Raw genomic sequence first — 13,578 nt, forward strand, 5'->3', positions numbered from 1 at the left:
GCTTCGAAGTAGCAAAGGCGGCATCCCCGTATCACGTTAACATATTGCGTACCAAGCAAGAGGGTGACGCGACAAGACGTGCAAGATTTCAGATTTCGACCAAGGACTGGTTTGAAAGCCACCAGTATAAGAGAAAGTCACAAGTACTAAGGGTTTGATTTTTAGAACTATTCTAAATATTTAAAATTTTCTTTTCATTAAACTGTTCAGCGCCACTGGTTGTAAATTATAAAGCGTAAATACCCCACAAAAAACTAAAATGTTAGTAGTTCGCATTTGGGAAACACGTCAACTACTACACATGTTGTCTAATACTACATTTTTTCATACAAGGGCCGTTATCCAATCCGCTGGATGTCTCCAGAAGCTCTGTATGATAACATGCATTCCACACAGTGTGATGTCTGGGTGTATGGTGTACTGATGAGGGCGATTTTCACATTCGGTAGAGTATTTATGTTTTTCATGCCGATATATAAATATCATTCTCGTACATTGCTATTATTTGAAGTTTTAACAGAATATTACTGTGCTTGGGGAGATCATGCTTCTGTGGGCACGCTTGTCGTATAGTTTGCAGCAATATTGCAACAAACTTTTCATTTTGCTGAGGGACATCACTTTGAGGGGCATTCTCAGGTCAATCCCTTGGGGCCAATGGTGAGAAGAAGCATACATCCATTCTCCAAGCAGTCGAAAAAGGGATTGGTCCAAAGAGTTTGAATAATGAAATTCGGCTTATAAAATGCATAATGCAGAAGGATAGAGTTATTATAAGACAAATGATTCGAAATAATAATTGCATATTAATGAAACATTACCAAAAAAGATAAAGTCAATGAATGGACGAGGAATTTGGGGAATTGCTCCTAGACTCTACCCTCTGATAAATATCTTTCAAGTTAACCACATGACGCAGTAAGAAGTGCAATGTTTGGTTTCATATAAAATTATTTTCAAATGACTTTGATAAACATCACGGGAAACGCATCTGGGGTGCTCATACTTATATGTACCGGTATGTCACCATACAACCACTTGCATATATATTGGATGCTAAAAAAGAGGAAAAATGTTTAAATCAGCTTCCAATTCACAATCCTCTGCCTTACTTTGTGTGGAATAAGTGAATGTGTTGACCTAAGCTCTATTTTTATACCGATGCATACGACTGTACTATTTGTCACTGAGGTCAGGTCAAGCAACGCGACAACAGCCAGGATGAGGAAGTAGGTGACAGCAAGGGATTTTTAAATTACAAGTAGTTTCATGAAAGGAGTACGTCTATATATATGTGATATAACGAGAATATCATCTTCAAGTATTGTTCTCGATGAATAATCGACCGGCCTAAGTAGTAGAATTCATGCCTAACTTTTCGTTATTTGTGTCTTGTTTTCAACAGGTAAGGCTTACATTACGTTCAGTTCGTTCATAAAATACGACATGAATATGGAAGCACATTGTACGTATGCATATTTTGATATTAACATAAGCTTTTGTTTGTAAATGCATGTATCCGTAATTACCACCATTTTCACTAGTTTAATTTAGCATTTGGTGGGATATTTGATTAAGACTTAGTAATACATTTGTACAGGGGGTGACATTCTCTATAACTGTTGTAACCTTTGTATCAGGCGTGTTTATTCCGATCGTGGGCTTCTTTCTTACGTATACCCCTAAGTCAAGTTGATAAAATTTTGTGGTTTTGCCAATGGACGGTGATTCTTTTACTGTGTACTTAAATGCTGCCTTAAACATGTAACGCCCTGTGCATCTATTGTAGTTGTCATCAAAGTGCAGATAAGAAAATTGAAAATGTAATTGGGAAAGTTTATAACGGTCATAACAGTCAGATGGAATAATGGAGAGGTGCATACGTTCTGAAAAATATTTAAGTTGATTAGATTCATCAACACAGCAGAGATCACGATTAGAAGGAACCTTGCTAACAGGTGCGTGTACTCCTAAGTGAAATTATTATTAATTTTGATAATGACGAATATTGTTCGAACATTGGATTGTACACTATAATATATTTTCTTCTTTATTTAGAATGAGATGGCGAAGATCTACAAATATATTGTAGAGAAACTGGGGTTTTTATGGATATTTAACATTGCTAGCGTAACAGGTAAAAATAAAGAAAATGTAAAATTGTTTCTAAAAATGTTACTCACCTGTGAGAATGCATGTATTTCATCTGAGAGCAATCAAAACTAACATTTCATTAACGTTTTTCCTTTCAAATGATAATTATAATATACTGATATGTGCATCAGCAAAAAGACATTGCAATTAAATGGCGTTTGGTATAGTAGACCTAATAATTCAATTTGTAGATATGTTGTAATTCATTACACGAATAAAAAATATTTTTAGTATAAACTCAGACAAAGTATTAGAGGAGGAAGCGCTCATTTTGTTTATTTCACATTTTTCATTGTGTATTGTGGTACAGACAATCATTAGATCGATGATGCTATACTGGTAAAGTCGCTCCCCTTGCTTTCAATTAACAAATACATGTGTACAGATTGTAAAAGCTAAAAACACGTTTTGCTACACTGGATTAGACGAAACAGGAATAGTCCTGTGTCCGTAGTATAAGTTTAAGGGAGAAGAAACGTCTGAATGTCTTCGGATACAGATGACTGGTTATAAGCAGTACAACTTTTATCTTAATGTATTGACACGTGTATGTAAGGCAAAACTCCCTGGGGAAAATAAATCGTCCTATGTTTTCGTACCTAGAATAAATTTATTAATTCAATAGTAAATACGTGTACCCTGTATTATAACCGTATTCTTTTCCAGCTTCCTTGCCTAGTTGTGATGACGCCATTAGTGTTACTCTACCTTCGTCTTACTCTGTACGCACGGGACAGAGTGTCACACTGCAGTGTACATTTACTCCTCATGCAGCCCAGTACCAAGTGAAGTGGTCGTGGAATTCAGAGGAGTATGAACTAGTTGTAGGCAACTTAACTGGTTCACCTGCAGTACGCCCCAATGGTGTTCTACAGCCAGCGTGGAATGGAAGGTTGTCATTCCAGTCTCCAGCCTCACTTGTTATCAGTGGTGTCACTACAGCAGATACTGGGACCTACACATGTGGATTGAAGATAATAGTAACATACCCATCAACATGTGAAACAGCTAACAGTCGGTATTTTAACACAGCTACAAGCCTCCAAGTTACAGGTAATGTTAATCTGGTAGGTGCGGGCCTTGCAGCACATATTTGATGAAGCATTTGAATTTAATGTTGCTCTCAAGACCCCTGTAAGTGGAAAGACATCGTCAGGACCTCATTCCTAATCCGCCACTGATAGCCATGCATTTGCACGTTTAACTACTCCAAGTAAATAGATATTTTATGAAAATATACCTATTAGGCTTTGTCCATCCTAATAAATTGTTAATATTATATTATACAGCCTGAAACATCACAGATAATGGTTAGATATTTACTTCAAAATTTGAGAGGACAATGCTTACACATTGGGTTTTTAAGTAATATATATATATATATATATATATATATATATATATATATAATAAAACATTAAGAACCACCCATATTCACTTTATACTTGTATCATTTACAACTCACCTCTTGAAGTTCCAGTTGGGGGTGTTTCTGTAACCCGTTCACGTGCCACAGGACATGATGTAACCAAGGGAGACACTGCATATCTAAGCTGTACCACATCATCAGGATCGACACCCATAACATATACATGGCTCCTGAACAATACACCGTTACAGCAGACTGGCAGGGAGTTGACGGTCAGCAATATACAACCAAACCAAACAGGACCGTACAGATGTAATGCCAGTAACCATGTATCTTGGCAACAGTCTGGCATGTTTACATTTAATGTATTATGTAAGTGTCACTGTGTTAAAGTATTATATTTTATGACATAAGAACCCTGCAAATCTAGTCTGCTTACATATTCCTCGTCAAGCTAATTTGTTATATTGATTATCTGAACCATTGAAAATTATTGAAGAAAAATATATGTAAAATTTACATTGTCCTGTTCATTCAATGAGCAGATTTAAAGTACTGATGTTAGATATACATATTACAGCTTTCACTATAATGCCATTTTCATCAGTAATTTTATTCATATACATATTTTACAGTACTCACATGCAATAACAACAGCACATGTTTATTCCAGATCTTCCAACATCAGCATCATTATCTCTGGTTGGTAAAAGTACATCTGACCCTATCCAAGCAGGTGCCCAGGTTGTATTCCAGTGTACGACACCAGATGGTAACCCAGCACCAATACTTCAGATATACAGAGGAAGTACTGCAGTATCTAATACAGGATCCTCACCACTGAGGTACACTAGAACCATACTGGACAGGGATAACCTGGCTATATTTACTTGTAAAGCCACTGCGACTGGTGTTACTGGCGAAACAACCTCTACTGGGATAACTCTGACCAATGTGCAGTGTGAGTTTATATCTTATATTTCCGCTTATACACTTAAAATTGTGTTGTTTAAACATTTACTATATTAGTATTCTGCAGATTAGCCAGGGAACAATGGCATATTGTAATATTACCTAGACATTTTTTTGGATCAGAACAACACTGATGAATACATTGATAGTTACAGTCAACAATTAGTATCAACTTTTTCTCGTACTAAAATCAAGAAAATATTATTGGCGTACTGAATCCTATGGATCTCAAAATCCCATAATTATTTTATCTCAATCTAGTTCCTCCCTCTGCTATATCCCTGTCCCAGTCACCCAGTGGTGCAGTAAGATCAGGTTCCCAAGACATCACACTGACATGTAGAACATCGTCTGCCAGTAACCCTGCTGTCACTGTTGCCTGGCAACAGGTCAGGGGAGGGGCTACCACAATTATTACAACAGCAGTTCAGACCACCACCAGTACTGACACTTCTAACCAAGGCATCAATGTGATCAGCACACTTACTTTTTCCAGACCTGGGAAAGAATACAATGGAGATCAATATAATTGTTTGATGACTTACAAGACATCTACACCATTGCAGATATCTGCCGTCTTGAATATCACATGTGAGTAGGTCTTGCTATTGCTTGACATGAATGATGACGAAAAAATTATATGAAGTCGATATAACAGATAATGAAACTGCAACTTTTGTTTATGTTATTATTCATTTATTCACAAAAATTGTTCTACCTTAAGATAGGATGCAGCATATGAGTACAGAAAACTTGACAGCATTAAGTCCGGTGATTCGTTCCGCCTGAGGCCCTCTGTGAACTCAAAATTAGACGCTCCCCTTGCTCTTTATGCCATTACACAGGGGGTAATTGATTTAACACCGACTGTGATGTCCACAAATTTACGTTGTTGAGGAATTTATTGTTATTGCTGATAATTATGATTATTGTTGATAACTGCATACACATAAATCGCCTTTTTTTTCTCTTCTATTAAACTTGATTGATTAAGCATTCTTTCAGATCCTCCTGATAGATCAACAGCAGTGGGTAGTCCTCTGACAGTCACAGAGGGTCAGGCACCAAGTCCTATACTAAGATGTGGGTTCGTTGACAAAGGAAACCCAGAAGCTGCTTCCTTTGAGTGGATTCTTCCTGGACAGTCTAATGTAGCCAGGACAGGGTTAACATACCAGATATCACCAGTTAGTATAAGATCTGCTGGGACATATCAGTGTAGACCATATAACAGTGTTGGCAGAGGTCAGACTGCTAGCATTATGGTGGTAGTGCAAGGTAAGTAACATTATTCCCACTGCTATAGTTACATACATGTCCAATAATATCTACTTCTCACATGGCTGTCATTGTTTATGTGTTGTGTACATTTTTCAGAATATTGCCCTGCTACTGTTGTAAAAACTCATTTTTCAAAATATTAGCTATCACCCAGTGAAGTTTCATTTAGGCACTAAATTAAAGAAACATAACACAACATCTTTATTAATGCATCCAGTACATCTTTAAATATGCTGTGCCTAAGATACAACTGTACGTTTGAATTATTAGTGTCTTATGCAAACTCATTTCACATGATAAAAAAGTAAAGTATTAGATTGTACTCCGAGGTTTTTATCCATTCACATAAAGTATTTTATGCATGTTCTCATTAACATGTTATTAAATGAGTACTTTTAAGATGTGTACAGTACATACTGCATCAAATGGACATTTTACTGCATCAAACACATTTTCAAAACTCTTTCAAGTTTAAAATTTCAATTTGAAGGTATTTAATGGAAGAATATTGTTCAATCAAGGTGTTCCATATCATGTTTCAGCTACCAGTTATATAGGCACTGGACCACAGAACATCACCGTCAATGAGAGTGATGTATCTGTCCAGTTAAGATGTGAAGCCAGGGGAAAACCAGTGCCCAGTATAACATGGACATTTAACAGTCAACTTGTCAGCACCCAGTTATATACAGTACAGAACACAAGCCAAATTAACAGTGAGACACAATATGATACAGTTAGCAGTACCTTAACACTGGCAGGACCTGGTCGTACTGGGAATACAGTCAATAGAACAGACCAAGGATTTTACACCTGTGAAGCAAACAATTCAGTGGGAAATACAACAGAGAAAATGGCGTATATAAATGTTCAGCGTAAGAGTTTTGTTTTGTATTTTATAATCTGTAACGAGTTATGTTACAATGCATGTATAGCAGCTGTATGTAATTGAAGTGTACAAAGAATGTATAATCAATTACTCTTAAATAATAATGTGTTTTTGATTACGTTAAATATTGAGTTTGAAAACAACTGTAAAAATGGGTATACATTTTAAGCGCAAGCTTTTCTTCTACATAGACTCTGTTACGAGTTGTTCAGCAGCACTGACTTAGTTCCCCACTTTATGGTTTTTGGATTCAACCCACAAACTACAGCACCGGTCGCGAGCACTGTCCCATGTTAAGTCATCCAGACCAGTCTTCGGGTTTGGATAAGTGAATCAGTGCCTATATATATATTTTTTACTTTTACGGTATTTTGTTTCAGATCGTGCTGATCTCAATCCCGATAAAATAACAAACAGAGAGGTCGCCATGGATATCAACACAGAGGCAGTGTTAACACTGTATGTCACAGCTAATCCTGTTGCTATTGTGTACACGTGGACAAAACAAAATGGAAATCTACCAGCAAATTCCACACAAGAAACAAATATCGAGAGGCAGGAAACCACATTAAGAATTCCAGATCTTATGGACAATGATTATGGTACATATATCTGTACTGTACTCAATGCTGTTGGAGTGTCCCAGTTTGTTTTTGTTTTAGAAAGAAGGGGTAGGTGGTCTTTTATTATCGGCAAATTTTGTTCCCATGGGCTCTTTAATAAGCTATTTTAAAATTTAAATTAAAAAAATCATATCGTATTGTGTATTTAAACGAAATCAATGCTTTACTTTTACGAATTGTTTTTTATGTATTTAGGAAAACCAGACCCTCCGTCGGACCTCAAACTTTTGAGGTCATCAGCAATATCAGTCACTCTTCAGTGGACATCAAACAAAAATGGTGGTTACTCTCAAACATTTTACATTTTTTATAAAGTGTCTGGTAGTGATTGGCGGACTATAACTGATATACCAGATCCAGGATACAAGCAAAATGTCGTAGCCAAAGTGGAAAACTTGCTAGAAAACACAGAATACATTTTCAAAGTTCTGTCATTCAACTTCGCAGGCAGTGGGGGATTCTCTAATGAATTTAGAGTGACCACAAAAGGTACACAATTTAAACTTATTACAATACGTATTACAAACAAAGAAATTTTATTTAGAAGAATTATCAAATTGGCAATTTAATCGGCAGATGTATGTCGATATCAACTAGTTTAACTTAAACTGGTGTTAATAAATTTTACAGAATTACTTTATGATTTGATAGAAATAGTGATGTAAGGAGTGTCGAAAACATTGATAATGTTTTTACTCAAATGTAGTAACGTTTCACTTATATGGCTTCTGATTGTAATTTTGACTATTTTGCAATGTAAAAGAAATTGTGAAAAGTACAATCCCTGCATATTTCACTATACTTTCTAGATAAACCAGTGATCACACAATTCGATTTAACAGTGAGTGTATCAGGTAATGTAGCTACAGTGAAGTGGTCCCCACCTGAAGGATACTTCACAAGTTATGGAATACAGTACTGTGTTCAAGGAACAACTCTGTGTGATACACTCAAAATTAATAACGTGACAACAACATCAGCTGATATAATATTGCCCGGTGGTGATGGTCAATACGAATTATCTCTGATTGTGTACCAAGGAGACGATGCTGTGGTCAATATTTCTTTACCTTTCGTACAAAGTATGTATATGCTGTAGTTTTTAGCATGTTCTCAGGTCACGTGTTAAAAAGAATACTGTCATTTCAGTAAATTCCGCCAGCTTATTATTTTTCTGGAGCTATAGCAGACACCAATAATCAAATTTTGTAATTTTTTTTTATAAACACAATGTAGGATATTCTGCATTTGATATAACTTTGAAAGTTATCACTGTACCTATGGAATATCAACTTACAATCAGACTGAGGGACTTAATATGCTTGAGCAACATTGAAATGTTTCCTTTTATTTTAGAAGGACCAGTGGCTCAAGGCAGTTCCCCTGTTGGGGTGGTGGTTGGCGTGTTAGCTGCAATGGTATTGGTTGCTGTTCCTGTTGCGTTTGCATTTATATATCTGAGACGTAGAAGACAAAAACATAATAATGGTATGTGTGAGATTATAGACGATGAAAAGTTTACAAATACTTTCTGAATACTAATGCAAACGCCCTACCTGACACAAAGCCATTTTGTATCTCATCGTATCTGTTTTATGTTGTAGCAAACAGGAATTTTAACAGGAACAGAGGAAATGGCGCCAATGAGTTATCCGTTATACAGAGTAGGAAGGTAACTCAAATACTGAAACTACTGAAATACATATGCAACTTGTTAACAGTATTTCAGGCATCTTACTGAAAATGCCAAATCACCAAATTGACATAACAGATTGAAATATGATTTGTTTCAAATATGAACAGGTTTTAATGACGCGTTGTGGTTCACATGCTTCCTTTTGTTCCATTTCAGGAAGATGAAGTGTATGAAAAACCTAACCCACCTGATTACACCGAATCCACTTACACTGTTCTAAAATCAGGGAATGATCAGGTGTGACTTCTGTGTTTAGTACATATATCCATATGTAATCCATTTTTATTCGATGATATGATTGCAGTCCAGTAGCATTTGCGATCTGAAACAATTGGTGTGTCTGCACTGTACTGTGCACATGTACAATAACATTGTATGCGCTTTATAATTGTATTGATTGTTGATTTCAGGTAAGTGGAGATTCAGTTTTTGCTGATATTCAAAAGCGTAACTGGGAAATACGAAGGCGAAATATCAAGATTCTAGAAAAAATTGGCAGTGGAGCATTTGGTCAAGTATTCATGGGCAAGGTATTCGACCTCAATAATCGCAAATGCTGGACAGCAGTAGCAGTGAAAACAATAGAAGGTAATGCTTTTTTATTTACTTTTGACATAAACCTTTTCAATATGTGGTGTCGTCTTAAAAAACTATATTCAACCAAAAATCTTACTTACTTACTTCCCAAACTCTATTTAGATGACAAAGATGCAGCTGCCCTAAACGATCTCAAGAATGAAATAAAGGTGATGAAGACACTTAGCCCTCATCCTAATGTGATTCAGCTACTTGCTGCTTGTACGATGGACGGTGGTGAGATTCAAAAATCGTATTGTCTTTTGAGATATTCCACTTGCATAAATTATTCGTTTGAGATCATTATCTGTGTTTTATGCATCAATCAAACCATTCACGCTGTGAATATATTATATTTTAGGTTAGAAAAAAGTTACGTTTATATTAAAGATGCATATATAGGACTGTAAGTAAGCCATAGATGCTGGGCAACATATGAAAAAAGGACTTTGTAAATTTTAGGTACACCATTGATTGTCCTGGAATATATTCCAAATGGAAATCTGCAAGACTTTCTTCGTAAAGACCGGTCGCAGAACAAAGCAGTTTACGGAAATTTGTACGGCATCAGCTCTTCCTTGACATCACGTGATCTGATTAAATTCGCCTTAGACGTGGCCAGTGGAATGGTGCATCTCTCTTCAATGGAAGTAAGTGCAAATTGCCAAAACGCCGTAAGTTCGCTGCAGGGTTGTAACAGTAGTTGAGAAAACACAGCGTTGTTACTAAACCCGATTCATCGATTTGTATTTTTGTGGCTTACCAGAATAATAAGCAATACGATTGTTTCATTGTACATCAGTTAAATGTAAAATTATTGCGCTGTACACATTGTATTTGACATTCAAATAGGAATGTTGTGTGGATTTCTCGATAGAAATTGATTTGAGTAATTTGGTTACAGCTTTTAGATAGTTAAGATTAATCTACTCTAAGAATTTGTCTAAATTATTTGGTGTAAATGTATTTCAGATTCTCCACAGAGATCTTGCTGCTAGAAATATTTTGGTGGGCGAAGACAAGACCTGCAAGATTTCTGACTTCGGCTTTGCAAAGGACGTCATTGAAAGTCACAAGTATGAGAAAAAAACTCAGGTATGCATAAATCCTGCACTTTATTATGAAGGGTTTTGGATCATTTAAACTGAAATATTGTCAGTATGTTCAGTCGATTTGCATAATAAACTTTTATATTACTATTATATTATACTGTATTTAATGCAAGGCCTCTTGAATTACAGTTTAAATATTTGTAAAAACACCCTTACGTCATGTATAATTAACCATGACTGAATCACTACAAAATTTATTGGAGCGCGGTATAAAAATTGAAATTAAATGACCAACATTATACTTTACAATTTCGGGCTCTTTGGTTAATGTGAAGACATGGTAAAATTAAAAACTGAATTTTAATTGAGACAGTCGTGGATTTCTGTTCTATACTCATATATGTTTAAAAATGAATACAACTTTGAATTCATTCAATTTTTATGGACACTACAGCATGTGAAATGCAGCTCCATATTGGGTTTGTGAGTCATGCGTCTTATATACTTTCGCTGTTGCAACAACTTTCTACAACCAATGTTGTAATATGACATAGAGTACTAGTACTTAACCAGAGTTGTTTCATTTTAACTTTCTGCAGGGTCGTTTACCAGTTCGCTGGATGTCCCCAGAAGCTCTGTTTGACAACATATTTACCACACAGTCTGATGTCTGGGCGTATGGCGTCTTGCTCTGGGAGATTGTCACACTAGGTGAGTAATAGGCTATTAATCAGCCACGGGTACATGCACCGGTGCGTGTACCTAACAGTGAAAATGCGATTTGTTCTTTTCTATCAATAATCACAAATAAAATGCAGTATAGTTATACTCTGAATATTAAGTAAACTAGGGGCATTGCCTCTTAATAATTGTGTTCGGTCTTGTCTTTTTTGGCAATTTGTCAAAACCTTTAGAATTCTAAATTACCATTGTCTTTGATTAAAGACCTATATGAATCATGTATTACAAATGCCACGCTGCCTTAAATGTCTTTATTATATATATATATATATATATATATATATATATATATATATATATATATATATATATATATATATTTTTTTTTTTTTTTTTGTTTTAATCTTGTACAGGTTCCAGTCCCTACCCCGGTATGTCGGCCAAGCAGGTGATGGAAGCTATAACTGAGGGATACCGGATGCCGCAACCACCACATTGTTCACAGGACATGTAAGTTATATATCTTATCTTAAACAAATTTAAAAATAAATCTTCTTACTTTGGTATACCAAGTTTTAGGTAAATAATAATAATAATAATAATTATTATTATTATTATTATTATTATTATTATTATTATTATTATTAACTGGATTGGTTTGTAGCCGTTTACATGGCCTGTGTCTGTGCTCTGGCAAAATATCGAGGATTTGCACCAGATATTTTACCACCACCCCCAAACACACTTCCCCGAGGAGTGGTAATAGAGGCAAATGAAACAAAATATATCGATAATAGCTACACCCCAAAACATGTGCATAAGTAATAAATGCGTACACCACTCAATACTCTAACCTGGTTCATATTTGAATTCCGTGCATCATTTACAATAAAATAAGTAGTAAGTTGGCTCGCTTTACGAAAATATAAAAACTGTGCCACACTTAAGCCTTTGTAAAAATACCTTGTTGGAGATATATACTTAGTTAATACTTAGTATTTTTACATATGTCCTCAAACTGTGTTTAACGTTATTCTTCCACATTTGCGGTTTCCATGTTGGTATATCCTAATATATCGCTTCATAGGGCCACCACATACAACATAGCTCAAATATCTTGTTCAGAATATGTTTAATTGCGCATTTAATCTATGTTCAATAAAATGCTTAAAATGTACATATATTATAGAAAAGAAAATTAAACAGGTAACTAATATGATATATTTCTGTAATGCGATATTTTTCCAACAACTTTATCAACAATGAAAATATATATTATTATGTGCTAGGTATAACATCATGCTGTCTTGCTGGGAGGACATTCCAAGTTCACGACCTTCATTCAAAGAAATAACAGTATCCCTGAACGACTTGCTGATGAGAGACTGCGACGTCCTTACCTTTGAGAAGTTTGAGGAGAAGCTTTATGAAGACATTGATCAGTACAAACTTGATGAAAAATGCTAAAAATATTGCCTATACAGTTCGTGGCAATTTCCGTTCCAGACATGCTTTTTATTCCTCCGAGGACTGCATATACTGTCTTAGTGGTGTAGGTATTACACTGCACAGGGTTTACTTACGATGTGCGCGAAGCTACGTACTATATTAATCGGAAAAAGAAAATATACATTTAACACTATATATCGCTTAATGAAATACATGTACTTCTTTTTATCTTTATTTGGAGTGATTTTATAGGTAATATATATCAAAGCTATCTTAGATTGGAATTATCGACTTAATTGAATTCAATAGGCTTATTGGTGAAAAAAGTTTGATTTATGACAATTATTTGTCAAAAACAAAGCTCAAAGAACTTCATGATTTGGTGTTATTGTATATACACTCTTAAGAACAATCGTATGATGATAAAAATGTTTTCTTTTTTAATAATTGTTTGGATGATATAGTACAGGAATGACAGAAACGAACAAATGGTAACAGATTATATATAGGCTAAAATTATATATATATATATCACTAAAAAGGCAATTAGTTACCTTGAATGTACAAATTAATAGCGCTTGAGTTTGGACAGTTTGGGTTTATTTTATAAATAAGATTAATTTGGTCATATATAGTCGCTGACTTTGAGCATTGAACTTGATATAATCCGTGTAGCAGATGAAATAATGAGATTTTTACTTTCAGGGATATTTGATATCGACAACTGCAATAAATCTTGTCTTATTACGAGTCTGTCAATAATAGATGGAAAGATAATCCGTGAAATACACACGTTTATATTGATCAATTGATCATACCAAAATATAATTCATTAA

The 13,578-nt window shown here is 35.1% G+C and overlaps 1 protein-coding gene across 1 annotated transcript; it reads left to right on the forward strand.

Annotated features, from left to right (window-relative positions):
- The first annotated feature begins 2,305 nt into the window (after window positions 1-2,305).
- LOC106156959 (uncharacterized) lies at window positions 2,306-13,446 on the forward strand. The gene is made up of 20 exons (XM_087018109.1): window positions 2,306-2,315; window positions 2,821-3,207; window positions 3,629-3,895; window positions 4,197-4,484; window positions 4,757-5,086; window positions 5,501-5,773; window positions 6,319-6,651; window positions 7,046-7,336; window positions 7,484-7,777; window positions 8,098-8,370; window positions 8,645-8,776; window positions 8,893-8,960; window positions 9,141-9,221; window positions 9,395-9,572; window positions 9,684-9,797; window positions 10,023-10,210; window positions 10,533-10,655; window positions 11,212-11,323; window positions 11,707-11,803; window positions 12,583-13,446. Exons 1-20 carry the CDS (start codon window positions 2,306-2,308, stop codon window positions 12,758-12,760), a joined length of 4,017 nt encoding a protein of 1,338 aa, XP_086874235.1. The 3' UTR covers window positions 12,761-13,446.
- The last annotated feature ends 132 nt before the right edge of the window (window positions 13,447-13,578 follow it).

This window comes from Lingula anatina, chromosome 7, assembly GCF_051362555.1.
Source record: "Lingula anatina isolate TDL-2025a chromosome 7, LinAna3.0, whole genome shotgun sequence".
In the NCBI taxonomy this organism is placed as follows: domain Eukaryota; kingdom Metazoa; phylum Brachiopoda; class Lingulata; order Lingulida; family Lingulidae; genus Lingula; species Lingula anatina.